The sequence below is a fragment of the Labrus mixtus genome, chromosome 11, assembly GCF_963584025.1.
Source record: "Labrus mixtus chromosome 11, fLabMix1.1, whole genome shotgun sequence".
Lineage (NCBI taxonomy): Eukaryota > Metazoa > Chordata > Actinopteri > Labriformes > Labridae > Labrus > Labrus mixtus.
In genome coordinates, this window is record NC_083622.1 from 18319900 (window position 1) to 18347185 (window position 27286).

At 39.9% G+C, this 27286-nt stretch overlaps 2 protein-coding genes across 3 annotated transcripts in view; both read left to right on the forward strand.

Moving 5' to 3' along the window:
- The window catches only part of nbeal2 (neurobeachin-like 2), a 37349-nt gene extending 26355 nt beyond the window's left edge, over positions 1 to 10994 (forward strand). For both annotated transcript variants that reach the window (XM_061050505.1, XM_061050506.1), the window contains exons 32-55: positions 335 to 484; positions 588 to 745; positions 918 to 1042; positions 1128 to 1245; positions 1444 to 1601; positions 1691 to 1824; positions 1907 to 2014; positions 2108 to 2203; positions 2316 to 2440; positions 3085 to 3225; positions 3314 to 3444; positions 3554 to 3663; positions 3758 to 3875; positions 4031 to 4128; positions 6216 to 6329; positions 6436 to 6522; positions 6640 to 6749; positions 7134 to 7306; positions 7401 to 7495; positions 7599 to 7715; positions 9086 to 9247; positions 9356 to 9504; positions 9615 to 9750; positions 9963 to 10994. In XM_061050505.1, the coding sequence (XP_060906488.1) occupies positions 335 to 484; positions 588 to 745; positions 918 to 1042; positions 1128 to 1245; positions 1444 to 1601; positions 1691 to 1824; positions 1907 to 2014; positions 2108 to 2203; positions 2316 to 2440; positions 3085 to 3225; positions 3314 to 3444; positions 3554 to 3663; positions 3758 to 3875; positions 4031 to 4128; positions 6216 to 6329; positions 6436 to 6522; positions 6640 to 6749; positions 7134 to 7306; positions 7401 to 7495; positions 7599 to 7715; positions 9086 to 9247; positions 9356 to 9504; positions 9615 to 9750; positions 9963 to 10067 (3018 nt within the window). In that variant the 3' untranslated portion in view covers positions 10068 to 10994. The remainder of the gene's footprint in view (positions 1 to 334; positions 485 to 587; positions 746 to 917; positions 1043 to 1127; positions 1246 to 1443; positions 1602 to 1690; positions 1825 to 1906; positions 2015 to 2107; positions 2204 to 2315; positions 2441 to 3084; positions 3226 to 3313; positions 3445 to 3553; positions 3664 to 3757; positions 3876 to 4030; positions 4129 to 6215; positions 6330 to 6435; positions 6523 to 6639; positions 6750 to 7133; positions 7307 to 7400; positions 7496 to 7598; positions 7716 to 9085; positions 9248 to 9355; positions 9505 to 9614; positions 9751 to 9962) is intronic.
- Positions 10995 to 15618: 4624 nt separating this feature from the next.
- On the forward strand, positions 15619 to 26708 carry nradd (neurotrophin receptor associated death domain). Its single transcript, XM_061050511.1, has 6 exons — positions 15619 to 16088; positions 20924 to 21056; positions 21185 to 21532; positions 22919 to 23129; positions 23243 to 23385; positions 24765 to 26708. The coding sequence occupies exons 1-6, from the start codon at positions 16050 to 16052 to the stop codon at positions 25076 to 25078; spliced, it is 1188 nt and encodes a 395-aa protein (XP_060906494.1). The 5' UTR covers positions 15619 to 16049; the 3' UTR covers positions 25079 to 26708.
- The last annotated feature ends 578 nt before the right edge of the window (positions 26709 to 27286 follow it).

Genomic DNA, 27286 nt, shown 5'->3' on the forward strand with positions numbered 1-27286 from the left:
TATATATTTATGTACTTTTATACTGTATTACTGAATAGTTAAAGTATGTAATGGTAAGGCAATAAGTGGAAGGAAAATAACCAGAGACAGGTTTAAAGTAAGTGGTTGTGAAAAAAAAAAAACCTCCTTCAAACATAAAAAGGGATACTGTAAAGTAAATGTGTTTGTATATGAGAACAATCCTGTTTTATTAATCTTATATGCAATCTTCTTTCTTTATTTTTTCACTTTATGTATGAACACATGTATACTTATATAAAGTTGCAAATGTATACTTGTTAATATATTAAAATTTTAGTGTTTTACTGTCCATCTTTTGAAAATCTGCTTGTAGGTTCAGCCCACTATGGAGCTGTATGAGCTGGACACATTTGGGAGGAGCCATGACATCATGTCCAATTTCTGGAACTCTTGCTTCGATGACCTGATGAGTACATCTTTTAAACGGGACAAAGACAGATCAGACAGCAAGACCAAGTTTCAGGTTATAAAAGCATTCATTCTTCATGCAACAAACACTTTAATGTCTTAGATGTTTCACATCCCTGATCTGGTTGTTGTGTGCGTTGTTTTGTGTGTGGGAACAGGAAGTTATCGTGGACCCCTACATGAAGCGTGTGAGGAGTGAGAACAACAGGTACTTCAGTTGGCAGAAGCAGATCTCCAGCCAGCAGGGGGTGGTGTTGCAGCACTGGAGAGCTCTCCGCAGACTTCTGACCAGTGAGAGAGGAGCATGGGCCAACAGGTACGACCACCTCAGACTTCATACCAGCATTTTTTTAAATATGTCTCCGCACTACTGTTGAGCCAAACATATTTTCCAAAGTTAAAACAGCATTATGAAACAGGTTTTTTTTTTTAAACAAACTGTCCTTTTGCTGAATGTTTATTCTTTCTTTTTCTGTTTTTTTTCACAGAGTTCAACCAGAGGTGAAACTGAAACTGTCTAGTGCAGAGACTTACTCAAAGATGCGTCTAAAACTTGTGCCCAACTACAACTATGATCCTCACATTGAGGCCAGTGCCCAGAGGGATAACATGGGTATAAACAAAGTAACTTTCGTCTTTTGCTCATGTAAGCAATATAGAGTTGCAGTAGAGTAAAGGTGTTATTGTTTCATCTTCAGGAGCTGACAGTCCTCGTAGCTCTGAAACCCTCCCACTGGCTGTTGCAAAGGAAGCAAAAGTCAGTGACATGGAGGACGACCGGTTGGGAGAAGAGGATGTTGTCTTTTTGGATGACAAGTGAGTCTCCAGTTTTAAGTTTCATGTACAAAACATAAGGAAACACATCAAGAAGAAAAACGGTTTTGACAGGCTATATGTAAAAAAAAAAACAACCTTGAAAATACTTGAAAATGAAAATGATGTTCTGTTATGTCTGCTTGTATTTGTGTAAATGAAGTGTAGATCATCTCAAGTTTAACTTTCCCATGCGTTCAGGGCGGAGGGAGAAGACGAGAGCCAAAAAGAAAAACTGGTTCTGTCTGAAGATTGTGAGCTCATCACCATTGTGGACGTGGTGCAGGGTCGCCTGGAGGTCACCACGCATCATCTTTACTTCTATGACGGCAGTAGTGAGAAAGAAGAGACGGAGGAAGGTAAGAAAATATGTGATCAATGAACATCACATCTTTTTGACTGCTGTTGAAAGGATCCTTTCAGAAGTGAATACTATCTGTGTCTTTAGGAATCGGGTTTGATTTTAAGCGGCCCCTGTCTCAGCTCAGAGAAGTCCACTTGAGGCGCTACAACCTGCGGAGGTCTGCGCTGGAGCTTTTCTTCATAGACCAGGCTCATTACTTTATCAACTTTAAAAAGAAGGTGAAATTCAACTCCCTTTGCTCTGTGCACAAAATCATTTAAACGATATGGAGGCTCAAATTCTTCCTATCGGCTCTTTTAGGTACGAAACAAAGTGTACTCGAGGATTCTGGGGCTGCGGCCTCCAAATCTCTTCTACTTTGGCTCTCGCTCTCCACAAGAGCTGCTAAAGGCATCCGGACTGACACAGGTATTTAATTCAGTTTCTATGAAACTTCACTGTGCTTATCATCTGACTTGCTATCGTTGTCTTATAATAACCTAATGCTGATGTGTTGAACAGAAATGGGTCTGCAGAGAAATCTCCAATTTTGAGTATTTGATGCAGCTGAACACCATCGCTGGACGCACTTACAACGACTTGTCGCAATATCCTGTGGTGAGTTCTCTCCTGCTCCCCTCATTGTGAAGGCTTCTTCTATGTATGACCCCTTAAATGTCATTAGTTTGAGGAGGATTTTGTTGCAATTGTATTGTCTTGTCCTCTTCAGTTCCCCTGGATCTTGTGTGACTACACCTCTCCCGTTCTGGATCTGGAGGACCCGTCCATTTTCAGGGACTTGTCCAAACCCATAGGTGTGGTCAACCCTAAACATGCACAAAATGTCAGAGAAAAGTAAGTGGTTGGTTTTGTGTGATGGATTTTCACTCTTCATTGCATTTGTGGTTGCTGATGAATGGAAAAGAAATGAAGTGATACATTCTAAATTTTAAAGGAGTGAACCTGTGTGATATCTTACATAATAAAAAGACAAAGATATATTTGATAAACCATGACATAAACCTGTTAGACAACAACTAACGTTAGCATACAGCCACTACCTGTATAACATTGTTAGGAATTATTCACTAGTATTATGTTAGCTAAGAATTTAAAGACTTATTGATTCCTGTATCACTAACAGATAGTAGTATTAGCTTCTAGCCACTTTCAAGCTAAGTGTTGTATTTGCTTGTAATTAGCTAAATGCTAATGCTAGCTGTTGTCTGAAGATATGGCTGATCAGTTAAGCCAGTTAACTGAAACCGCTGGATTTTCACTCTTCAATTTTACTTTTAGTTGCTTATGAATTTAGAGGAAGCTGAAAAATGAATGATTCATTTTTATTTTCAGTTTTTAAAAGAGTAAATCCGCTGCTGTGTAGCCTATAGCCTATAGTCATGTTATATCAGACATGTTAGGTGTCAAAAACCCAGCGTTAATACCTGACAATGCCACACACAGTCTATTGCTCTAACCAATAATCACTTCTCTGATAGGTATGAAAGCTTTGAGGACCCAACAGGCACCATTGACAAATTTCACTATGGCACTCATTACTCTAATGCAGCAGGAGTCATGCACTACATGATCCGCATGGAGCCCTTCACAACTCTACATGTCCAGCTGCAGAGTGGCAGGTGGGAGTGCTGACTGGTTCTCAATACTTCATCAAAAAATGTCCTGCTATTTCGGGGTCTCATATTGGTGCTTGATGTGGTCATTTAGGTTCGACTGTGCAGACAGACAGTTCCACTCTGTAGCAGCGGCCTGGCATGCTCGCATGGAGAGTCCTGCTGATGTCAAAGAGCTCGTCCCAGAGTTCTTTTACCTCCCTGAGTTCCTGCAGAACATGAACGGTGAGGGAAATTGAGTGTTAAAACAAGTCAGATTTGAATATTTATGTTGTTGATGAACATATATTATCTAAGAAAGTAAGCTAATGTACTACTGCTGCCACTGTTGTAGGCTTTGACCTGGGACATTTGCAGATGTCTCAGGAGTCGGTGGCAGATGTTCTGCTGCCTGCCTGGGCAACATCAAGAGAAGACTTCATCAAGAAACACAGGAAAGCCCTGGTGAGTCTGCACAAACAGACAATAAATCATGCACTATTTGTTATATTAAGACAACTTTTTAAAAAAAAACAACAACCTACAACTTGAACAACAGGAATGTGATCATGTGTCAAATCACCTCCACGAGTGGATCGACCTGATCTTTGGTTACAAGCAGAGAGGAGAGGAGGCTGTGAACGCTCTCAATGTCTTCTATTACTGCACTTATGAGGGTAAGGCAAAAGTGAACACTGTTTAAATCATGATAGAAGTGACCAATTAATGTTCTGTGTTTTCTTTTGCTCCTCATGTCCTCTCTAGCTGTTAACAGCGATTGTGTCTGTTTTTGTTGAGACTCACTCGAGCTTATCCTTTTGCTCCTCTGCAGGTGCCGTGGATCTGGATGCGATTATAAATGAGACAGAACGTAAAGCTCTGGAAGGAATCATCAGCAACTTTGGACAGACTCCCTGCCAGCTCCTCAAGGTACAACTCCTGGAACAAACTGAAGCAAAATCTTATTTCTGGACATTTCAGTTTATATCACAAAGCATTCAATGACACAAAACAGGTTAACTTCCTCTGCCTTCCTCAGATTCCTCTTCTTCTTAACCTTTATTTACTCAGGTTTGTCCCATTGAGATTAAGAACCTCTTTTCCAAGGGAGACCTGGCAAAGACAGTCGACAGCAAAAACACAAAGTTAAAGGACAGAGACACAAAGGGAGACAAAGTGCAATTTAAAAAAACACTAAAAATTGCATTAAAAGAGAAACATCTGGGAATCACATCTCGGAATAGTAGTTCAACAGTTGAGCTAAAAACATCTACATCCTATAGAATCTGCTTATACGTCTTTCATTTTAGATTTAAAAACATTTAAGGACACCAGCTCCTTGAGTTTCTGCAACAGATTCCAGGCTGAGGGTGCAGAATACATGCAAAAGCCCTTTTCCCAATTTCTGTCTGAGTGTTTGGGACAGAGAGCATAAAGAGGTCCTGAGAATGCTAAGAATACTGTCTGGTACTCTTCTGCTTGATAAAAACACACTATTACAAGGTTTAGGACTAAATACATTTTGGAAGAGATAACGTGTTTGCAAAAGATGTCAGTGAGAGACTAGAGCGAAAATAAAACAATATTAATGAGGTTTGGTAAGATATGACATCATGACAGGGTTATTTGTTGGATCTACAAAATCCATCTCAGCCTTATATATTATATTTGACAGACTTGGTCCGGAACTCAATGAACAAAAGTAATCCCTTCCATACCATAGATGTGATTTACTGTAGCGTGATCCAGAGGGATATAATAATATCCTTGATTATCAAATAATTTTTTTATTTTTTATTTTTTTAAGATTTCTTTATTTAAAAGGAACAACGCACATTAATTAACAAGAGCAACAAGTCACACAAGTCACACATGTAAATGTGCCAGATTTAGCCATGCAGGGTAATTTTCATCTGCAGTCCCTGGCAGGTTGATGACATTTAAGAAAACATCAAAAAGCATACAGGAAAATGCAGCACAAAAACATAGACACAAGAACACATAAGCATAACAAATTAAACAACACATACGCATGGAAGCAATTGATAAAGCAGCACACAGACATAAAATAAAAATGTGTAACATATAGCACATTTAAATACTGTACATGGGCGTTTAAACACAGACAAAAGCACCATGCACAGACAAGGAGCATATACAGTATAAGCACAGACAAGGAGCATATATAAGCACAGACAAGGAGCATATAGAGTATAAGCACAGACAAGGAGCATATAGAGTATAAGCACAGACAAGGAGCATATACAGTATAAGCACAGACAAGGAGCATATAGAGTATAAGCACAGACAAGGAGCATATATAAGCACAGACAAGGAGCATATAGAGTATAAGCACAGACAAGGAGCATATAGAGTATAAGCACAGACAAGGAGCATATATAAGCACAGACAAGGAGCATATATAAGCACAGACAATGAGCATATACAGTATAAGCACAGACAAGGAGCATATACAGTATAAGCACAGACAAGGAGCATATATAAGCACAGACAAGGAGCATATATAAGCACAGACTACAAGTAAAGACAAAGTACATTAATCCAGATTATGGCAGCATGTCTGATTTTTGAATAGCCATTGTTTTATAGATTTAGAAAAGGATTTCAGAGATGTTATGTTCCTTAGTTCTGTGGGTATAGTATTCCAAGTATGTGCTGCTCGATAAGAAAAGACTGACTGCCCAAAACTACTTTTTTTACATGGAATTTTACAATCCCCTCTTGCAGATGCTCTGGTAGATGTGTTTAGATTTTGTTTAATTAATTCATTGAGTGGAGGGGGAGCCATATGATGAAAAATGTTATATACAAGTAAAATATAAAATATTTCCCAGTTTAATAAATGATATTTAGTTAGGATTTTACAATGATGATATGAGTTTGACGTTTTATCCAACGTTTTTAAGGTCTGTTTATAAAGTGTCTCAAATGATCTTAATGTGGTCTTAATGATCTTAATTTGAAGTTCTGCTTATCACATTCCTATTTTCCTCCAGGAACCTCATCCCCCTCGGATGTCAGCTGATAACGCAACAAGGCGGCAGGCCCGTCTGGACACTTTGCCCCCCAATATCTTTGAGCAGCTCACAAAACTCCGATCTTTTGTGGAGGTGGGTTTGAAGACACATCTTAGTCATGATCTTGTTATTCCTTGAAAAAATAAAAACTGACCCTTTTTCGCTTTTTATGAATGTCATATGTGTGTTTGTATCTCAGGTTGTAAGTGATGGACTTCCTCTGGTCCAGGCGGTGGTACCAAAGAGCCAGAACCGCTCCTTCATCATCCAGGGTTCAGACATACTGGTATGATTCTTCACAAGTGCCAAATACAAACAACATACGGTCATAATAGCAAAGAGGGTTTTGTGTTAGATAACCCATGTTTGCATTTTGGAATCATGGAAGTTTTTTCTTTTGAAGGTGACTGTGAGTTCAAACGGGTTGATCGGGACACACAGCTGGCTACCATACGACAAAAACATCGCCAACTACTTCACCTTCACCAAGGATCCAACAATAGCCAATCCCAAGTGAGTGCCTTCAAGAAAAATACACATGTGAAATAACTTCTTTTTTTTTTTTTTTACTGTAATCAATACTTACTCTCCCTTAAACGTTTTACTATTTCATAAGATGAATAAACTTTCCCTCCAGCTGAATGAGCAGAACATCTGTCTAACAACCCTTTGTGAGGCTTCAAAGTCTGTTTAATTAACGGAATTCTCTTTTAATGGATCTCATATGTCACTGGCCTTAAGTGTGGATCCCATAAACACAAAATAAATCAGGATTAGAACCCTTTGAATTCTGGGTTCCATGTTGGTTGTAATTTGCAGACGTTCTGACAGTTTAATGTGCAGATCATACATTTCCTATGCATTTAGGCCAGAGCTCACTCATACTTTTTCTCACAGGACGCAGCGTTTCTTGAGAGGGCCTTTCGCTCAGGGGATGGAGAGCAGTGCTCAGGTTCTGGTGGTGTCCAACGACGGACGTCTGCTGTTTAGTGGAGGACACTGGGACTGTAGTCTGCGTGTCACCCAACTGGGGAAGGGCAAGCTGGTGGGCAGGATCTGCCGTCACATTGGTTAGCCCTCATTTATGTCTTTTTTTAAAATGAAAGTATATATGCCTTCTTTCGATGTTTCATATGAATTTTTATATTTCTGTGTTTCATTTAGACGTTGTTACGTGCTTGGCGTTGGATCTCTGTGGTATCTACCTCATCTCTGGTTCAAGGGACACATCCTGTATTGTGTGGCAGGTTCTACAGCAGGTACACATCCTCAGATCTCTTCGTCTGTTGTGCTCACCTTTTTTTAAGCTGTCATTTATGTTATGGTGCCACCCATTGATCCTGTTTTATTTTTGTCCCTCAGGGTGGCTTCTCCAGTAGCCTGTCTCCTCGGCCGGTGCAGGTTCTCTGTGGGCATGACCAGGAGGTCACCTGTGTGGCCATCAGCACAGAACTGGACATGGCTGTCTCAGGGTCAAAGGTCAGCAAAATCACATAACATGAACAGGGAAGGAACCACACAGCCGCAAAAGGGACACAAAGCAACCACAGAAACGTGTATTACAAAAGATTCTTGTCCCCAAAATCACTAATTTTCCTACAACCAACTCAAACCCAGGGCATATTAAGCAATGGCAGTATATATGGTTTAAAAAGGGAAGTACACAAAATCAACAACAGAGAGAAAACAATGAAACCTACTGGTAAAAAATACCTTTTCCTTCAGATCACCTCCCAGGAATCCACTTTTCATTATTGACATGAAACAACCGCATTCAGACAAAAAAAGAACTTCAATAAATATGTTGATTTCCTCCATCATCCCTGATGATATCTGCCAAAAAAGACAGAAGTAAACTTAAATCATCTTTATTAAAATAAATGACATCATAAGAATTCACACAATAGTATATATACTGTGTATATATATATATATGTACATATATATATATATACATATATGTACATATGTAGTATTAACAAGTAAGCACAAGTGAATACATGAAAGAAATGCTGAAACCCAGTTAAATAGTAATACTTACAATAGAACAATAGAAACATATTTGTAAAATGTAGGGCTGAAACAGAATAATTTTTTTCTTATTTATTAGAATAACTGATGAATCAAGCTTAACTTTCATCCGACCACCAATCAAAGGGCAAAATATATTTGTTAGAAGAAAAGGAAAAGCAAGAAAAAAAGAACATTTTTTGCTCTGTAGTAACCTTTAAAAGCTTTTATATAAGAAGGCTTTTATTTTCTCTTTTATACTGTTTGAGTTCTGAAGGTTTGTGATGGTGTTAAGTATGTTGTTTCAATAAACACAATATGTCTGAAAAAGTACTGCTTGGACGGTCTCCAGGCAAACTGTGATGTGGATCATTAGCAGAAAGAATTTGATCCGTACAAACTACAGGAAACAAGCACAGAACATACTGACTTTATAGGCATCAGAGACAGATGTTAGCTTCTTATAACCGGCGGCTGTTCTTGGCTGGGAAGCTTAGTGTAACAACATTAAGCAAAGGCAAACCTCAGTCTTGGATGACTCTTCTTTGAACTATTTCTTTGTTGATTTCCTTCTAAATGGTATTGAAATTAGAGACGAGTCATGGCACAGTAAAAACTATTATGACTAGCTGCGGCTTGAGGAGCTTTACATTTCTCTAATTTGGCTGCCAAAAAGCAGGAAAGGTTACAAAAACAGCTGCTTATGAGTCCATATTGCTTTTGTTTAAAATGCCTGGTTTTCATTTTAAGACAAAGAAATATAACGTTTGGATTCATCAAGACAGAAAAGGCTAGGTGGAGATGCATCTTAACACTCTTGCTGTTTTTCTGTGTGTCAGGACGGGACTGTGATCGTACACACTGTCAGACGAGGCCAGTTCCTGCGAACACTGCGGCCTCCTGGTGACAGCTGTGTGCCTGCACAGATCTCTGAGCTGCAGGTGGGCATGGAGGGGCACATTGTGGTGCAGACCTCGCTGGAGGAACGCTCTCACAGACGGGTACGTTCATGTATATCGTTCAGTGCATAAACAAAGGCAGAAACAAAAGCTTACACTAGTTTCTCAGCATGTTTATTCTGAATACTCTAATTATGCTTCTCCCTACAGGGCAAGTACTCCATTCATGTTTACTCAGTGAACGGCTGTCTGCTGTCCTCCTCCAGTATGGAGGAGCAGGTGACTGCTATCCACCTAGTGTCTGAGTACATCATCCTGGGGACAATGGAGGGCAGCCTTCACATACGAGATTTATGCAGGTAGAGAAATTGATAACACAGTTCGATTTTTCTACCAATTTGCAGCATTCATTCAAAACTTTGAGTCTAAAACTCTAATTCTCCTGGTCTTACTCCCTTGTGTTCGTTAGCCTGGATGCTCCAGTACCACCTCTAGCCTTAATGGTCCCCGTGAGGAGTGTGTCCGTCACCAAAGAGTTCAGCCACATCCTGGTGGGACTGGAGGACGGGAAGTTAATCGTGGTGGGGGCAGGGAAGCCGGAGGAGGTGAGAAGCAGATCAAGTGTTTATGATATGCGGGAGTGTTGAGCTGCTGCATGTTTATGTGTGTGAGGAGGAGGAGGAGGAGAGGGGATAGTAATCATATGCTAAGTACTTGCTGACAAACCAGGTTTTTCAGATGATAATGGAGCGACTTTCGTCTCATGTCTCTGTTTTAGCCCTGGAGGGAAGATTAACGTTTTCTCTCATGTTCTCAGGTTCGCCCAGGACCATTCCCACGGCGCCTGTTCAGCACACGTCGCATCTCTCAGGTGTCAGCAGGTGAAACTGAATATAATCCCACTGAGAATGCTGGGAAATGAGACGAACAACGATTGAGGACCTTAAAGGACGCATACCTGCTGCAAGATGCACCCCAGACTCAACACACCCTTCTTTCCATCCTCTACATGCTGGGAGACGAACTGTCTGCCTCAGCCACTGAGAGAGAAGCCAGACACTGAGCACTTTCTTTATCCTTAAACGATATGATATTTTATTGTGAATAGACTCGTGCACTGTTTTTAATCAGCATCATTCCAAAGAGTGGCCTTGTTTTGCTTTGTGAGTCATATTTCAGGGATGTGACCCATGAGACACGGAGAGAAAAGAAACTCTGTGAACTCTGTGGACTCTCTTTCTTTTCTTGTCCGAGGAACAGCTGTGATCCTTGTGCTGTGGAATGTCTCAAAGCCATTGATTGGCGATGGCACCTTCTTAAAAAAAAAAACTCCTGGACACTTGAAAAATGTTGTAAATGTTGCTCGATTGATTTTCACATTGCAATACTGCTAACCACCACAAGAGGGTTAACTGTAAAGAAAGACATTGGGTAAACTGATCACTAGTGAAGCAAGCGCCCCATTACTATATCTCTGCTGTCCTTTAGGCTCTAAGCGATGAAAACATGTTACAATTAAAGCAATAAGTGCTTTAATGATTAAGTATGTGAAATATATTCACTTCAAGAGGAGTGTCCTCTAAAGCCTACAAACAGTAGAGGAAAGGACATTACAAAGTGTCTGAACTTATGACTTTATCACTGTTTTATTTGATCTAAAAAGTGCCTTTTTTTAGCTTGTGTCTTGAGCCATGTATAAACACTGAATTCCAATCATCTGTGTCTGTGTAACATCACAATATGTCTTGTTTTGATCAAATGTAAACACACCCCACTACTCTAACATGACTCAGAAAGTGGATAAGATGTTGTGAATGAACTCAGTAAAACTGCTGGCTGGATGCACACACTTCTCTGTACTGGGGGTTTTACTGTATATAAAGAGCTGAAAACAACAAACAAACAAACATCTGATGACTGTGGAACACGAGAGCTGAGAGTCTGTGAGGGAGCTGCAGAGGAATTCACTTCCTGCTTGCTTCTTTATCTGCGGTTAGAAAGCAGTTGTAATGCAGTGTCATGGTAGTAGAGAGAGAGACGGAGAGACAAAGGGAAGAATTTGAAAGAATTCAATACCCATAAAAGTACACAAATATAATTCATTTTGGACGTGACGCTCAGAAAAACTAAGTGAAGAAACATATGATGGATACTAGAGTTCAATTGTTGAAGTAGTGGAAAAAAAATCACAAAATATGTACATCTGTTATTTTTCTTCCTGATCAAGACTTTTGGATAGTCTGAAAGTGTTAGATTTTTTCATTTTCATCAACAGCAACACAGTAGATTGTCTACTGCGCTATTGTGCATACTGTCAGTTCTGTCTAACACTGCTCTGTTTTAAATCAACACTCAGATCCAGTATGGTGTTAAATGGAGCTAAAAAGATTTATGGGACAATCAGTCCATCTCAAATAGGTTTAAGTCAATGTGAATATATTATAAATATATTTTGTTGGTCAGATCAGATGTCCTGAATTGCATTCAAAGTGAGACAAAAAGTGTCAAATGAACTCAAACAATTACTTAAATTTAGATGTTTTCCTATTTTATTCTGTTATGTCTATTTCTTAGCCTTTGTTGTTCTTCAAAGATGTTAAAAAAAATACCCAAAATCTTTTCAAAAAGGAGGCAGTCTCTTCACCGTATAACTTAAAAATAACTTTGATTGTGATGAGCTCCTTTTTCTCCTTTTTCCACTCTTTTGTATCTAAAGTGGCAGTCAGAGTCTTGATAATGTTGTTACTCCAAATTTAAATCTAGGAGTCCTCATCTCTGTGAGGCACAGACAGTTTTCGTGGAAGATCCCGCATTACTGAAAAATGAGCCGTGATACTTGTGTGTGAACCACAGCAGGAAGGAAACTGATCCGCTGCCATAATGCAGATCTTCCAGCTCTTCTGCTGTAATCCCAGCCTCGCATGCGTCTGTGATGTTAACTCTGTCCGAGTTGAAAAGGTCACACTGAGCGACGGCACATTTAACATGAAGAGGAGACTTTGATCTTCTGGTGGGCCGAACATCCTGTCGGCCTCCCCATAAACACCTCCAGGGGAACAATTCAGAAGGGGTGCAGCGGGTGATAAAACCGACCTGTAGACCCCCAGTCAAACAAAAACCACAGGACAGTGAATAAGGGAAGTGGTGAAGAAGGGTGAGGAGGGATGCTTACCCTCTGATGTGGCTCCTCTGACAATGGTGGGAGGGGTTGACACCTCACTCACGTTTATTGGGAGCCTCTTCCCCCTCTGACCTCTCAGGACCTGAGGGCAGGCTGAGGCGATGGATGTCATGAAATGCTTCAATTTGAAGTGTTGTTCAAGTTGTTCCTGCCAAGAACCACAACACCCCTTAAAAAAGGCCTCCGTCAACAACCTCAGGCCTCCTCCCGACTCTCCTCCTCTGGTTCATTTCTGCTAGCCAATCATGTCTCTCTTTGTTTCTCAGCTGTTTTTATCAACACACGTTTGTCTTTGCCTTATGCAGCCAGGCGGTAAAGAAAAGGACACTTCAAGAAGTGACAAGGATTGTGAATGTGTTTGACTGCTTTTTTTTAAATAACTTATTTGACGTTTGTTATATTTGCATTGAAAACATCTGTCTCTTCCAAGTAAGTTTCCAGCTTGTAGACTTTAAATAGGTGGGGGTGGGGTGGAGGGGGGAGCACACCAGTTATGTAGGATTACAACAATGATTTTCAAGAAGTACGTTTTCTTTTTAAATGTTATCAATAATGAGGCAGGTTGCTGAACTACAATTACAGTATGTTGACTGACGGAAGTTTTGGTTTGCATTCAGCATGCTGAAGTAAGATATTTTAATACCTATGAGTAACAAAACTTTTACGCAACTTTCGCAGTGCGTTTCAGCAAATATCAAATAAGTGGTTTATTAAAAAAAAAAAAAAATCTTATCAAATTAATTAATCACATTTATGACAACAGTTACAAAAATCTCTTGGCAAATTTCACAATTTTACAGTGTTGATTACACTCTAACTATACTATTTTAATTACTTCATTACAATAAAGAAGATTTGTTTTATCTCTCTGTGTGTTAGGCTAAATGAAAGAGGTTTCCACATGACTGAAATACAGCTCCCACTTTTATCAGAGCAGCAGCGTCCTCTCTGTCTCCTCTCATCCCTCCTCTTTCGCTTTGAAGTGTAAGTAGAATTGTGTCTGAGAGATCTCTCCATTTGTTTTCCTCTGAAGTCTGCAGGCCCCCTGCCATGCATTCACTACAATTTACAAGGTGTGTCATTTAGCCTGCGTTGGTTTTCTAATCTTTTGAATGGCTGAGATCAAACATGTTCTTCTTCTTCAGAGCTTCTTGTTTGATTCAGATGCTCTCTTTTCTCTCTGATAACAACTGATCACAGCTACATGTAACAACCTCTGTAGGGCTGTAAAATGGAGAAATGACACAGGGCTTAATTTAATGGTTTTATCCAAAGACTCTGGTACAGTTTTTTAGATTCATTCATTCACAATGTTGTGGGACTATGCACTTTAGTTTAAATGCAACTCGTCATTTTAAGCTCTACTTATAAATATGAACAAAACATTTGGAAAATTTGGCTTTAATAGAACCAGAATAAATCAAAAGTATAATTTGTTGAATAACATTTTCTCAGTATATGTTGCATTCAGATATTATTGTGATAATAATTGGTTTATTAATGTATGTATCATTTTCTTGTGGCAGCAGGGAAGTTCATTTTAGCTACTAAATGTGATGCTGGGAAATTAAGTAATAACACATTTTTTGATTATGAAAAAAACTACCTGGACGTAGCAAAGCAACACGTTTATAAAACTATAAAATGACTGTAGTGAAGTAAAAGGTACAACGTGTAGCAGAAAAACTGAGTGTCAAGTAAAGTATAGTGTCAAGTAAAATTAAATTAAATCTACTCAGGTAATACTTGACTAAATGATCCCCAAAGCACTGACAGAAACAACTACAGCTATTGACCCAGTCTTTATGATTAAAGGAGTAGATTAAAAAACAATTATTAAACTGTTATACCAGATCACTGACTTCTGATACATCACTGAGACGTTTTATTACAACTGTTTTATATGTAAAAGAAATTCATGAAAATAGAACCAAAACATTGTTTTGCGGTTAGAGTTTTTGAATTATTTATTTCTCATTCCAATATATTAAAGCAGTTTATTAACAAGAGCAATACTGACATGAATTATAAAAATAAAAAAAAAGTAATTAAAGTAATGGTGGCGTATATAAATCTTGTTGATTTCTCTTCAAATCTTTTTGCAGATTTGTGTTCCACAGTATCGACTGTTATGTTTAGGGGGGTGGGGGGAGACGGTACTATGACAATTCTTCATGTTTATAGAAAAATGATGACAAAAAATGTCTTGACAACTTTAATAATGAAAGTGACTTAAATAATAAACTTAAAACATTAAAGAAATGTAGACTATTATGCAAATCCTTAACATTTATTTAAAAATCTGAATTAAAAGTAATTTTTACAAGATGTTAAATGGTGTCGTGTTTCTTAAATTTACTAAGAGTGTGTACAGTTTAGCCAAGTGTGCATGAACTGATATAACTTTAAAAAAATAAACTTGCCATGTCTTTGGAAAAGAACAATATTCAGTGTTATTTAAATGTTGTTAAATAAGCTATGGCGGGCTAGTATGATTGTGAAGATACATATACAGTCGCCTATACATTTATTAAGCATAATCTTGAACACATTTTTGTAAGCCTGAAAAACTCACTGAGATGTATTGACCTATGGTATTGACGTTTACAATGTAGCATTAATGTATAGCTCTCTGAAGCTTAATTCTTATGTTCACATTACTGTCATCAATGTGGGCAAAATATTTTTATATTAGCTGACAATTTTAAGCACTACAATGTTGTAACTGTTGGTTTTTGTCTTCAAAAATATTGTTTAGAGTAGGTCAGACGCCCCTGGTCGTATACTTTCCGGAGGTATTTTTGGCAAGCCAATGTGAAGCAAAGTCCCATAGTAAGCTAAACTACTCTAGGGGTCAGCTAATAATAAGACAGCAGCAGAGCTACAGCTAACTTCACACTGTGTACAAACATATTGTGAGCTTGACCTCAGGATTTTAAAAATGTATTTAATATGAGCATTAATATCTATATAAATAAATAAACGCATTTCATGTCGTTTCCTTCATTTTCAAACGTAAATATTAAATAGGTGCACTAATTCTTCAGGTAAATAGACATTATTAAATGTAAATCAAATAAAAGAGGGATTTCAATAATGTAAAAAACACATTAAGTACTTACAGGGACGTTAGATCTCTATTGTGTGCTAATATAAATATAAAATATGTTGTATTTATGTGTAAATATTTACTTAAACATAATAATTTCGTCACTTCCGTCGTAGGGATGAAGCCAATCACAGAGCTCCTGTGAAAGCTGAGGAGATGGGAGGAGAAAAAAAGACCCAGGAGAGCTCGCGGTCGTTTTTTTCTCCCTGCCTCATCTGTTGCAGAGCTGCAGGAGAAGTGTCAGTCCTGTCTGCATCCTGCAGGCTGAAACAGAAGAAACGTTGTGTCAACTTACTCGGTAACAGCAGGGAATGCGCTCAAAGAAGGAAATGTGCCCACCGAGCTGTAACTGGGAGAGTCCGCGGAGTACACAGCCTGCTTTCTGAAGCCACTTCCTCATGCGTAAAAGCATCTTGATTATTCCTGGACTTTACGCGTCTGCGGTATCGGCACGTTATACGAAAAGTTGACCCTTAAAGCGTCAAATGTAGACGCAGAAAGTAGAAAGATTTAAGGACACCTACTTTGCGACTGGAAAACTTTTTCTTTGAGATCTTGAGACGCACACATTTCCCAGCTCGAAGAGGAGGAGGAGGATTTTGGAGACAGAAGACATGAAACTTTTTGGCATCTGCGCGCTCCTGCTTGTAAAAGTAAGCAATATAATGGCATGATCTAACCGAACAAAAGCCTTTATAAAATGTATTCTTATTTAACACTCTTGTAAACACAACATCATAGCTTTTGTACAACTCAACCCACTCAGTTAAATGTTGACCCATTGTTCCCAGAGGAAATCAGATTTACACCACAGCCATATTTCATTAAAGCTGTGTCACATGGCTCCCATTGGTGAATATGAGTTGTCATTCTGAAGCTGGCGAATAACAATGGAAAGAGTGAGGGGAAGGCATCTGATTACATACCACCCGGTCTTTCTTTGTAAGATTTAAACTAAACTAACTGAAACCATACTCCTTGTTCTGCTTGTTTCCCATCTACACATGCTGCTGTGGACTCCAGAGGTCACAAAACATTCTTTAAATATGAGATTAAGCCAAAAAACATCAGACCATAACAAAACACAAGAGCAGACAGTTTACCATAATTATGCTCCAACACTGGGATTAATGATGGAATTTAAAGACAAATGATAGTTCCAGGGATGTTTGATAGTGTATTATTAAACCGGGATGAGTGTGAAAAGCAGGCTCCTGCCTCCACAGATGCAGACAATAATTTGACACTCGCCCATGGGGCTTGTAGTCCTGTCAGGGCATGCTCATCAGAGTCACAGAACCTTTGTAAGATCAAAGTGTTGAGATAAAAACTCCAGATCTTAAAGAGATGTGTATCTCATTCATATCAGCAGGGTGTTATGATCACAAGGTAAGATTCTGTTTCTGCCCTGCTCTCAGAACACAAGTACTTTGAATGTGTTTCTTTACACCACTGAGAAGTTATCATGCGTGCTCCCCAATGATTCTCGCATGACTCACTGGTAGATGTATTGTACAGGCTGATTGTATCTTCTTGAAGTATGTGTTCAAATCCTTCATTGATTTCTTCCATTCACTCTTATAGTCTCTAGTTTACTGTAAAAGTTGCCACATTTGTTGCCCAAGGCAGTTCCTGGTGAAAAGTTGCCCAGCTTTTAGCGTTGCTGGGGTCTGGATATCTGGAGCGAAGCAATTATCATCAATTTCTTACAGTTTTGTGGTTGTGTGTGTGTGTATTTGTGTTTGTGTGTCTGAAGGGGGGGGGGGGGGTGGGTTTACCACAGTTATTTGAATTTCCACAGAGTAGTTAACAGATGTCTTTGGGGGGCAAAGAAACACTTGTGATATGCCTGATCTTTGGTGCAGTAGATTCAAAGTTTGTGCTGTCTTGTTTGATTCAGGATTGTAGGTTTGGGAGAGTTCTGTCTGGGGGGGGGGGGGGGGGGAACCCCTGTCCTTTAATTTGTCCCTTCTGCTCCCCCGTACTCTAATGACAGTTATCGGAGAAGCAGGAGTGTGCAGCTTACTTTCCCTCAGCTCATGGCTGTCTCTGCTGAGAGGCCTCTTGTCTGTTGCTGTCACGGGCAGCTCGTGAAAGCTCATGGGGTCATTGTCTTCACATGGAAAGAGGGAGAGCGCATCCTTTTTTTGTGTTTATTTTCACGCGATTAGATTAACTGTGGAAACTTCAGCCAATGCTCTTCAAACGTGGTCCCACTTCAAAAAGGGAGGGGAAATGTTTCAGCCACAGAAAAGCTTTGTGTGTGTGTGTGTGTGTGTGTGTGTGTGTGATCCTTGATGACTGAGTGACTCCGGCAGCCGTGGAGTTGAGGGCCCCATTCAGAGCAGACCTCCTCGGTGGTCCTTCTGCTCTCACTGGGGAATCCACAGATTGCAGCTTCTTACCTTAATGGAAAAAGCAACTGCTTCCCCCCCTTCCCCTCAGACTTTCTGCCCCCCAGGGCAACATACTCTCTGGGTGCAAAACAAAATGAAACGTGTACGTTTTAAAAATAATTCACCCACATACTGTACATCCGGATATTTTAAAATGAATGAAATCAGTGCAAAGATGTAAAAAGGAGACAAAGTTACTTTTAGTGATTTTTTTCTTCCTTTTTCTTTCTTCTCTAACTTCTCACAGTCCACCTGGACTATACCTTTAGGGCCCACTATGGGGCCTCGGACCAAACTTTTAGAATCACTGCTCTAATTAATTCAATTTTAAAGCATAGTGTCATCGATATCGCAATATATTAATTATCATGGCAGAATTTTGTGTCATAAATATTAATTGTACACTGAAATATCTTTTTTTATACCGATAAACATTTATCTGTATCCATGTATGGTTTAATTTCATACTTGATTTACAGTAGATAAAAGGTGAGGTATTCCTCTACTGAGAGGATCACTGTTCACACTCGTCTCCAATGGGGGAAAAAAACTAAATGTTTTACGGTACCCGTGGGTGAAGAGCCAGGCTTTTTACAGCCCCTGGTTTGAGTCCATCCCAGACTCACACCGGTCACTGTAAAACGCAGAAATCTAAGCTGAAGGGTAAAAATAAAACAGACAGAGCCACTGTCACCAAATATTTACCAGAGTATAGATTTAGGGCTGGGAGAGGTTAGCGAGGGTTAGCTGAGATCTACCAGGAAGCCTTTGTGCTGCAAGTTATTATGGTCCAGGCTCAGTCACAGTCTGCCAACTCCAAACATCCCAACTGCTGGATCCTACCACCCTATCAGCCTAATACCTCGGATCTGCAATCTGTGGCTGCTGCTCAGAAATCATCAGTAAAACTGGGTGTAGTTTTTGGAAGGGGGCATGCCGGGTTTTTTAAAGCTGCTCCTCCTGTACAGTCGGCAAGGAACATTTCAGTGTTTTGTGACTGGCCAGAGTTTGTGTGGTGTGTGTTTGAGATGACCTGTGGGCCCATTTAAGATCCTTTAACAACATCATTCCAGCCCTTCAACAATTTTTGATAAAAATAGATATGAAAAGCATGTTATATATCCCAGACTAAGGCATGTTACACCTCACACTTTTGACCCAGCCAAACAGAGAAAGTTTTTTTATTATTAAAAGATCCTAAGAAATGGATGGTTATCACGGGGTAACGCATGACACGATATGCAAAGAAGTGATATGTGATACATGGTCCACAATGACGATGATATTAGAGGTGTTGAAATGTATTGTTTCTACAATGTATCACGATACAGATGTGGATGATGCTGTATCAATGCAGTGACTGGACATAATGGATTATTGCGTACTGATGTTGCTTGAACATTATCTGGCCACAACAAGGCCTGTATCATTTATTTATTCTGGTTTACAATGTAAATACATTTCTGTTGACTTTCTAAATAATAAAAAAGCAATCGTATCTCACTGCTTGCCTTATTGATGAAAACGTAGCAATGTGCAGTATAGAAAATTGAGAATGCAACCTATTAGGATGCATTGTGGTATTGAATGTAATCGTTGAAAGGAGAATTGTAATTGAATCGTGAGACCAGTGGGGATGCACAGCACGATGATATCATGATGCAGTGATTCTGCATTAATGAATGTATTGCAGGACAATCATATAATGGCACATTCCAATATCTGAATCCCGCAAGAAGACAAAATGCCCAAACTGGAGGACAAATGCAGGATTCATGTATTTTTGTCAGTTTCACTTCTTATCACTCTTCATCTCTTGACTTCTTTTTTTTACTGCTGTACGGCAATATCCCGCTGTCGGCTTTTTTATACTGATTTTGGAAAATTAACTTTCATTTACGTTACCCTCAATCATGTCATAAGTACCACCATGAACAGTCATGAAGTAGAGTAGGGGCAAGTTAATTTGTTGGGAACATCTGCTGTATTTTTTGGACCAGGGATTGGATAGTTGTACCACATGAGTCAGGATGATGAAATATTTGCTAAAACCAAACAATTTTTCTTCTCAGGATTAAATAGAGCCTTTGTTAGCACGTCTACATTCTCAAATGTGGAAGAAGTAATCGAAAAGACCTGCTCTACAGGTTCACACACGTTGCCTGGGTGTTTTGGCAGACATCAGAGACAAAGAGAGACATCAGTGGGTTGTTTAGATGTTACTTTTCCCCTTTGCATGGGTGAGTTGTTAGACATCTGTTTGCTCTTGTCAGCCCTCGGGCAGAGCGGGCCAATCTCCCTTTAAATGTGTGCATGTTTAAGATGCCGCTGTTTAGAGCCTGGAGAAGGGGAGTCAGTGAAACACTGACCTTCATAAACACACCTGCAGGGCTTAGTGACTTCAAAGGACCCCCTCTCACCCAAACAGACACTCGCATGCTGGGCAGCCTTGGATAACTGACACCCTCCCCTGGGGCTGGAGCCGTATCCTTTATAACCCCACCCCCTCTTTTTTTTTTTTCTTAAGTCAAGAAATACACACACACACATACTGTATTCACACACGCAGGCATTCACACTGATTTGCAACGAGTGGGCGAGGGGAAGCTCATTTTTACTTCTTCCTTCCTTCTTTTCTGAGTGTTTTCCTTCACCCTTTTATGTCTTATTCTTTCCACCGGTCTAAAGCCATCTGATTCAATCCAGCCACTCCTGTCAGGCACTAACGCTGCTGCACAAGCCGTTAGGAATGTCAGAAATATCCCTCATGTCATAAGTGAAGCTGGGCCCTCCATTACCCACTTGCAGATAAGGATTCCGAGCACTTTAAGGGTGAAAACAGAGGCAGATAGAGAGATTTAAAAAAAGGGCCACTTTCAGTTCACAGGGGCGGGATGTGTGTGATTTCTTTCAAACGTGTACAAGACAGAAAACTTGACAAAGAAAAAAACACATTTTTTTCTTGTTTGGCAACTACTCCAGTAGAATACAAATCCTGTAACTTTTCTGTCAATATAAAGTTGCCCCACATTGTACTGTTGTTTAGTTTAGATTCATTTTTTTCCCTAATTTTGTAATTCAACTTTTTGTAGGTCACCTTTGGAGATGCCTGTGCCAGTGGTAAGTTCACTGAGTCGGGGCAGTGTTGCAGTCTGTGTCCTGCAGGCTTCGGAGTGGAGGTAGAGTGTGGGAAAGAGGATACCAAGTGCACGCCATGCCCACAGGGTGAGTTATTATCATCTAATGTTACTCCAGCAATGCTGAATACAGTTTACCTGCCTTATCATTATCTCTGTCATGTGTTTAAGAGATATATATTTGCTGACTGATTTTTTTCAAAACCGCTTCTCCAGGAAAATTTTCCTCGTCAGAAGACCTCGACTCTTGCCATCGCTGTTCAAGGTGCCCGCGGTATGTCACCATGGTGGCTTCTTGTTCTGCCACACAAGACACGCAATGCAAATGTAGAAGCGGCCTCTACTTTCGCTTAGACCTCTGTTTGCCCTGCTCTAAATGCCCGAGGGGTCAGGGTGTTTCCCAAGAGTGTGGCCTCAAAGGAAACACCCAGTGCCAGGACTGTGGCCCGGGAACCTTTTCTGAAGAGGTCAGTGGCACCAAACCCTGCCAGAACTGCACCCAGTGCTCGGACAGCGAGGTGGAGATTCGACCCTGCATGCCCAACTCTGACACACTGTGCATGGGTGAGTGGTATTAAGGAATTTAAAAATACCAGAGAGATAAAAACCTTTAGCATGTTTTACGTTTGTCTTAAAATGAACAAATCCCATGAAATACAAAAAAAACAAAAAGACTATTGACTATATTATCCTGTTTGTATGAACGTATGTACTGCACTTTTGACTGATTATAAGTTTATATAAACATGTTTTAAACCGTACAGTGGTTAACCCCTCTAATCATTTGACTTAAAACAGAAGCAATGAGTCAAATTATCCACTAGTTGATTTACTGAAACATAATCAGCAACCTGTTTAATAACGGACTTAATTGTTTAGGCCAATTTCTAATGAAATGACGTGAAAGCCAAACACCTCTTCCTTTTCCTCAATGATCCTGCTCCTGAAATATTCCTGTTTTTAGATATAATCCTAAACACTTTTAAAGACACTTAAAATAGCCTGTTAGTGTAGGAGACCTGGTCCTTTAATATGATAAACATGGACACTTAACTTAGTCTGATATTACAGTTATACTCCTTTCTTACAAGTTCACTAAAATAATCTGCAACGACCTAAAGATAAAGAAAAACCACACTTTCACTTTTTTTGCAGAATTTTACTTTACTTTAAAAACATATTTTTTTATGTATATGGGCTGTTGTTGGGATGAACCACTGGCTTTGGAGTGCCATGGCAGACTATAGACGTTGGCAAGCATTCAAAGACAGACCCGTTCTTTTAACGGGATATCCTGACAATGAGGGAAGTATAGAAAAGAGAGAGCCTCATCTGTTAAAGATCGAATACAGGGATAGGCAGCTATTGTAAAAGATAAAAGAATTGGAGGCATAGAGAGTGTGGGAGGGTTTGCGAGAATTCAAGGACATGTGGTCAACACCTGCATCCACACCTCATCTGAACGCTCTGTAACGCTCTGATCTGAGGAAACATGAGCAGCGGAGAAAAAAAAAAAAAAAAGCTCCCATAAGTGCTGTAATCCAATTGCTGTGAGCCTGACGGGTCTTTAGGTTAACTGCCTCCTGAAGAACCTGAAGGCTGAGCGAGGCTGTTGACCCTCACAACTCGTCCCACTCGCTCTCCAGGAGTAAGGTCACGAGTACACACTCTGGGTCCTTATGTCGTAACCCTTCGACCCCAGAGAGGTCAGCACAGTACCTTGTGGTGTTTGATCCTAAAATAGGCCGACCGCAGGAGGGCGAAAGAGGCTAGAAACAGGGGCAATGAAAGGTTTCAAAACCCCAGGGGAGCAGGATGACTGAGGGTATCATTATAGAAGGCATGCAGGCTTCTGTGAGATTATTTCTGGCTCTGATTTATGCTGCTTTTATGTGTTTCTGATGTGCAGATGAAATGATCCTCATCCTAAAACATACGTCCTCTCAATAGATAAGAAGCTCCACATTTTGTCTCGTCCTCCTCTGGATGGGGCTAATGGGACTCCTAGCTGGTCTGGTGTTACTGAGGGGGAGGCCAGTCCCGCTCCTGGAACACCCAAGTTTACCCCGCAGGACGAAGGCGGCAGCAACAACATCCTGGCCTATGTGTCTGTTCTGGCTGCGGTGGTGCTCGGCCTGCTCCTTTATGTGGCTTATAAATGGTGAGATTTTTCCACCCAGGATGGGTCTTTTCCCTTATATGGATGTAATCACGATAATAAGATTTGCCTTGTGGGCAGCTTAAACTGACATTGTTTTCCTGTGCTCTTCGCAGCTGGAAATCGTGTAAACAGAAGAAGGCTCTCTCTAAGGCCCGAGCGGCTGAGTTGGGAACATCTCCAGAGGGAGAAAAGCTCCAAAGTGACAGCGGTGTTTTTCTGGACTCTCAAAGCCTACAGGACAACCAGCCCAGCAAAGGTGTGGTAGACGGAGGCTCTTTGAAGCTAATCTGAAATAAAGCTTTGAAAGCTTCAGAAGATGTTTTAACAAGGCTAATAAACACCTAGAGCCTTATTTGAATGTATTTTTTTTGTTTTATTAAACATTTCCTTAAACAGGTTTGTCTCTATGAGATCAAGGATTTCTTTTGTAAGGGGAGACCTGGCCAAAAAAAAAGAGTTACACAGCGTTAGGGAACACTCACACTAGGCAATCCCTACCGTGCCTAAGCAAGCTTCACCCACAAAGTCCATTTTGTTTGACTAGTGTGAGTGCTCCGATTCGTGCGCAAACACGTTACACTTCCTTGGCTCTGGCCCGGTTGGAAGAGGTGTGCTTTGTACAGTTGCTCATGCTGGAGCTCAAGCAGGGTACACTACCTGCACATGAAGTGTAATCAATGCTCGCCTCCATTCTCTAAGTGTTACGGCTGTATCTGACTAATATGACTCAAAATTAGCCACTAAGTCAGTAAAATAGCCGTCATGTTCTCTGTGTTCTTCGCCAACGTGTGGACGCGGACTCGGCCGCCCGTCCATTTTATTTAAACAATTTTTGCTTTTGGGTCCGCCTGTCTTGTAAACTGAGAACGCTTCATGATCACGTAAAGCCATGCATGTGTTGTGATGCAACGTTAGCCCAGTTAGTCCTGTAGCAGTGCTAGTGCAGGTCAGTGGGGGAATAGGCATGAGCACGGTACGGGACAACCTTGCCAAGTGTGAGTGCGCCCTTAGAGCAATAAAGTTACAAGGGAAGGGAAAAAAAACAGAAATAAATTCATACACAATCTGAAGGCAGGGTACAGGACTTGAGTTGTTATTAATCAAGTTGTCTCACTGTTTCTGGCGACTTGTACAATTAAAAAGTCCTTGTTTATTAAACCTCAAATGACCTTTATCTTTACTATTAAAGATATTCCATTAGAATAAGAAGAATTCATTAGATCTTTTTGAGAGAACTTTACTGTCGACTGTCCATTTGAGGTTCCTTATGAGCAGTAACATTTCTATGCAGAAGTTTATGAATGTGCTTTCTCGCCACCATGATTCAAGCTTATCCCGTGCTAGACAGTCTGAGCAGTGATGAACCAAGACATGCTGTAACGTGTCAACTAACGACAGTGCAAAGAGGACTGCTAGCTAGCAAAAATAGATTTCAACAAATAAAAATTTTGAGTAAATGGATATGTCACATTTGTTTGGCTTCACTGATACATACAATGGGCTAAGGGAGTAAACAGTGACTGTGGATAGAAGTTTGTTTGTTGTGCAAAAATTCTTGAGAGCACTTTAAAGTTTCCTGTAAAATGATGACGAGGCACTTTTTTTTTTCTAACAGAGCTTACTTTGTTTCCACAGGTACCAAGAGGGACAGCAAGCAGGACAATCGTCTGTACATCAACCTCCCCCCTCACAGACAGGAAGAAGTGGAGCGCCTCCTTCAGGAGGGAGGGGGCCGGGGCTGGAGGCAGCTGGGTGCAGCACTGGGTTACGAGCCTGAACAGCTGGACCTGTTTGGGCGTGGAGAGGCCCCCGCTCACACGCTCCTCTCTAACTGGGCCCAGAAAGAAGGCTCCACTCTGGGACTGCTGTGTTCTGCACTGGCCCGCATTGAGAGGCCTGACGTGGTCTCGGGTCTTAACTCTCCAACGCAGGGCGTCTCTGTGGTGTAACGGCTCCTCAAATACATTATGGGACACTAAGAGACTCAAGTGAAGAACAGATTGAGATGAGAAGGGAGGCACTCTGACATCAGCCCCTCTGTCACTGTAAGAGGCTGCCTTTGATGCTTGTAATTGCTTGGTGGACATTTATAATTCAGTTTTGCTAAAAGAACAACATATTCTTGTAATATATTCCTCTATCCATGTTATAAGTCACCATTTGATGTTTTTTTATGGATAAGCTGCATGAATGAAATCTCTTCAAGCCTCAGTGCCTTGCTCAGTGAACACTACAGATGGGATGTAACTCACAATTTACTCCACATACACAACAATAAGTACAAAGTTGTTTACATGCACACAAATCTGGGTTTTTACTGAATTTTTGCTTGCAACAGAAATAGGAGAAAACTATGTTTACATGTGTGGCACGAGTGTTATTATCCTAAGACCACTGTTTGTATTACTCAGTCAGTAATCAGATGTATTCCTACTAAAAAAATCAGCCCTACTATTTGCTAATGTAAACAAAAATGGTCGGTGTGGATCATTAAGTTTTATGTCTGGCTATCCCTGTTTTATGAATCACTTCTTCAGTAACCACTTGTAGTTATGGAACTGCTGTGGATTTTTATTTTTTTGCCAAAGGGGAGATGGTTTCTTCCAATAACACTACTTCCCAACATGATGTGACTCTCCCTGTAATGGAGCATTTCCTGTGCATGTCCTGAATACAGGAAAACTCCAAAGAAACCAAATTTAGGGTTCACATGGCCAATTTCTGTTGTTAGATCTTAACAATCCCAGCGATGCCTCCACAGTTACTGATTTCTTTATAAGAACACTTTTAATCTTTTCTTCACTCTTGATCATTTCCTTCCTTTTCTGCCGCTGTCACTAAGTAGCCTTGTTATTTATTTACACTGAGGATATATGTTATACACCAGTGTTGTTTTTAGAAATCCATTAGAAGACAAGAAAATGAAGCATTTAAAAAAAATATAAATGAGCTTTCTTAGCTCTTCCTAATAATCACCTATGAATGTAAATATCTTCAATGTAACTGTTTTATTCAATAAGTCATGGCATGAGATCGAGAATGACCTGTGGAGTCTGAAAACACGAGTAGAGGCTAATCTTTTCCTCTTACATTCAGAAAGCACAGCTCCTTTTATCTCCTTGATTTCTTAAATGACAAAAAGCAAAACAAATATAGATGCTGTATCATCAATGCTTGTGTCCACGTCAACATCATTTCCTTCTGCATTTATTTCATCACCATTTAAAGTGTGAAGCTTGACACAATCTATTCCAAGCATTAATATCTGTGTTGTGCAAGTGACACTGGTAAATCCGAGCTCACCGTTTTTAAAATCACAGTTTAGAGTCAGTGAGCGCACATTTAAAAAGAACTGTGCGCACTGATGTATAAAACATAGGAATGGATTTACAAATGGCTTTTTATTTTTTCTCACCTTACAGGACTCTGTAACAAACCTTACGTTGTTGCGACGTCCTCAGATGGTTTGATATTTTTTTAACGCCACAAATGTTCGGTTCTGTGTATATATGTTGTTATGGTATCCCTCCATGTTTTTTTTTTTTAGAGTTTTATTCATTTAATAAATAACTGAAGTCATTGCTCCTTTGTTATGGCATCTTAATCTGCAGTTAGCATAGCAGCATACATTTGCTTACATCTTTAAAAAAAAAAAAAAATGTAATTCATGATTTGCAACAGCACCTGAGTCTTCTGTGAGACCTGAACACAGTTCTAACTGGTTTAAAGAATTTCTACAAGCTTGCAAAATAGTTACACAGCTAAAAGTGCTAGCGTACAACTAAATTATTAATATGGCGCCACTGATAATGAACTTGTCAAACCTTATGGATAGATATTGATATTAAAAGTTTCCATATATAAATACAGTACATGTAAGCCAAAAGTTACAAGAAACAGGTGAAAATGCTAGCCTATGGATCACTTGCTAAAAGTAAACCATCATTTGTAATGAAGGGTAAAAAGACTGAAACTTTTGAGCTTTTAAAACTTTTTTGATGAACTGAGTGAAATGATTTGCAGCTTAATTAATGAACGCACAATTCAAATAGCTGGGAATTAAATGTTATTTAACATACAATAGGCCTGATTAATTTTGAAGAATACCATTTCTTTCTGTTTTTAATTTTTTTTAAGCCTCCCGTTGAGCTGAACGA

Bases quoted from the DNA above. Each gene is read 5' to 3' on its own strand.
- nradd (XM_061050511.1), top strand. From the start codon at position 16,050: ATGAAACTTTTTGGCATCTGCGCGCTCCTGCTTGTAAAA. The intron at 21,533-22,918 runs GTGAGTGGTATT...TCCTCTCAATAG, and splicing joins CTCTGACACACTGTGCATGG to ATAAGAAGCTCCACATTTTG. The intron at 23,386-24,764 runs GTGTGGTAGACG...TTGTTTCCACAG, and splicing joins GGACAACCAGCCCAGCAAAG to GTACCAAGAGGGACAGCAAG.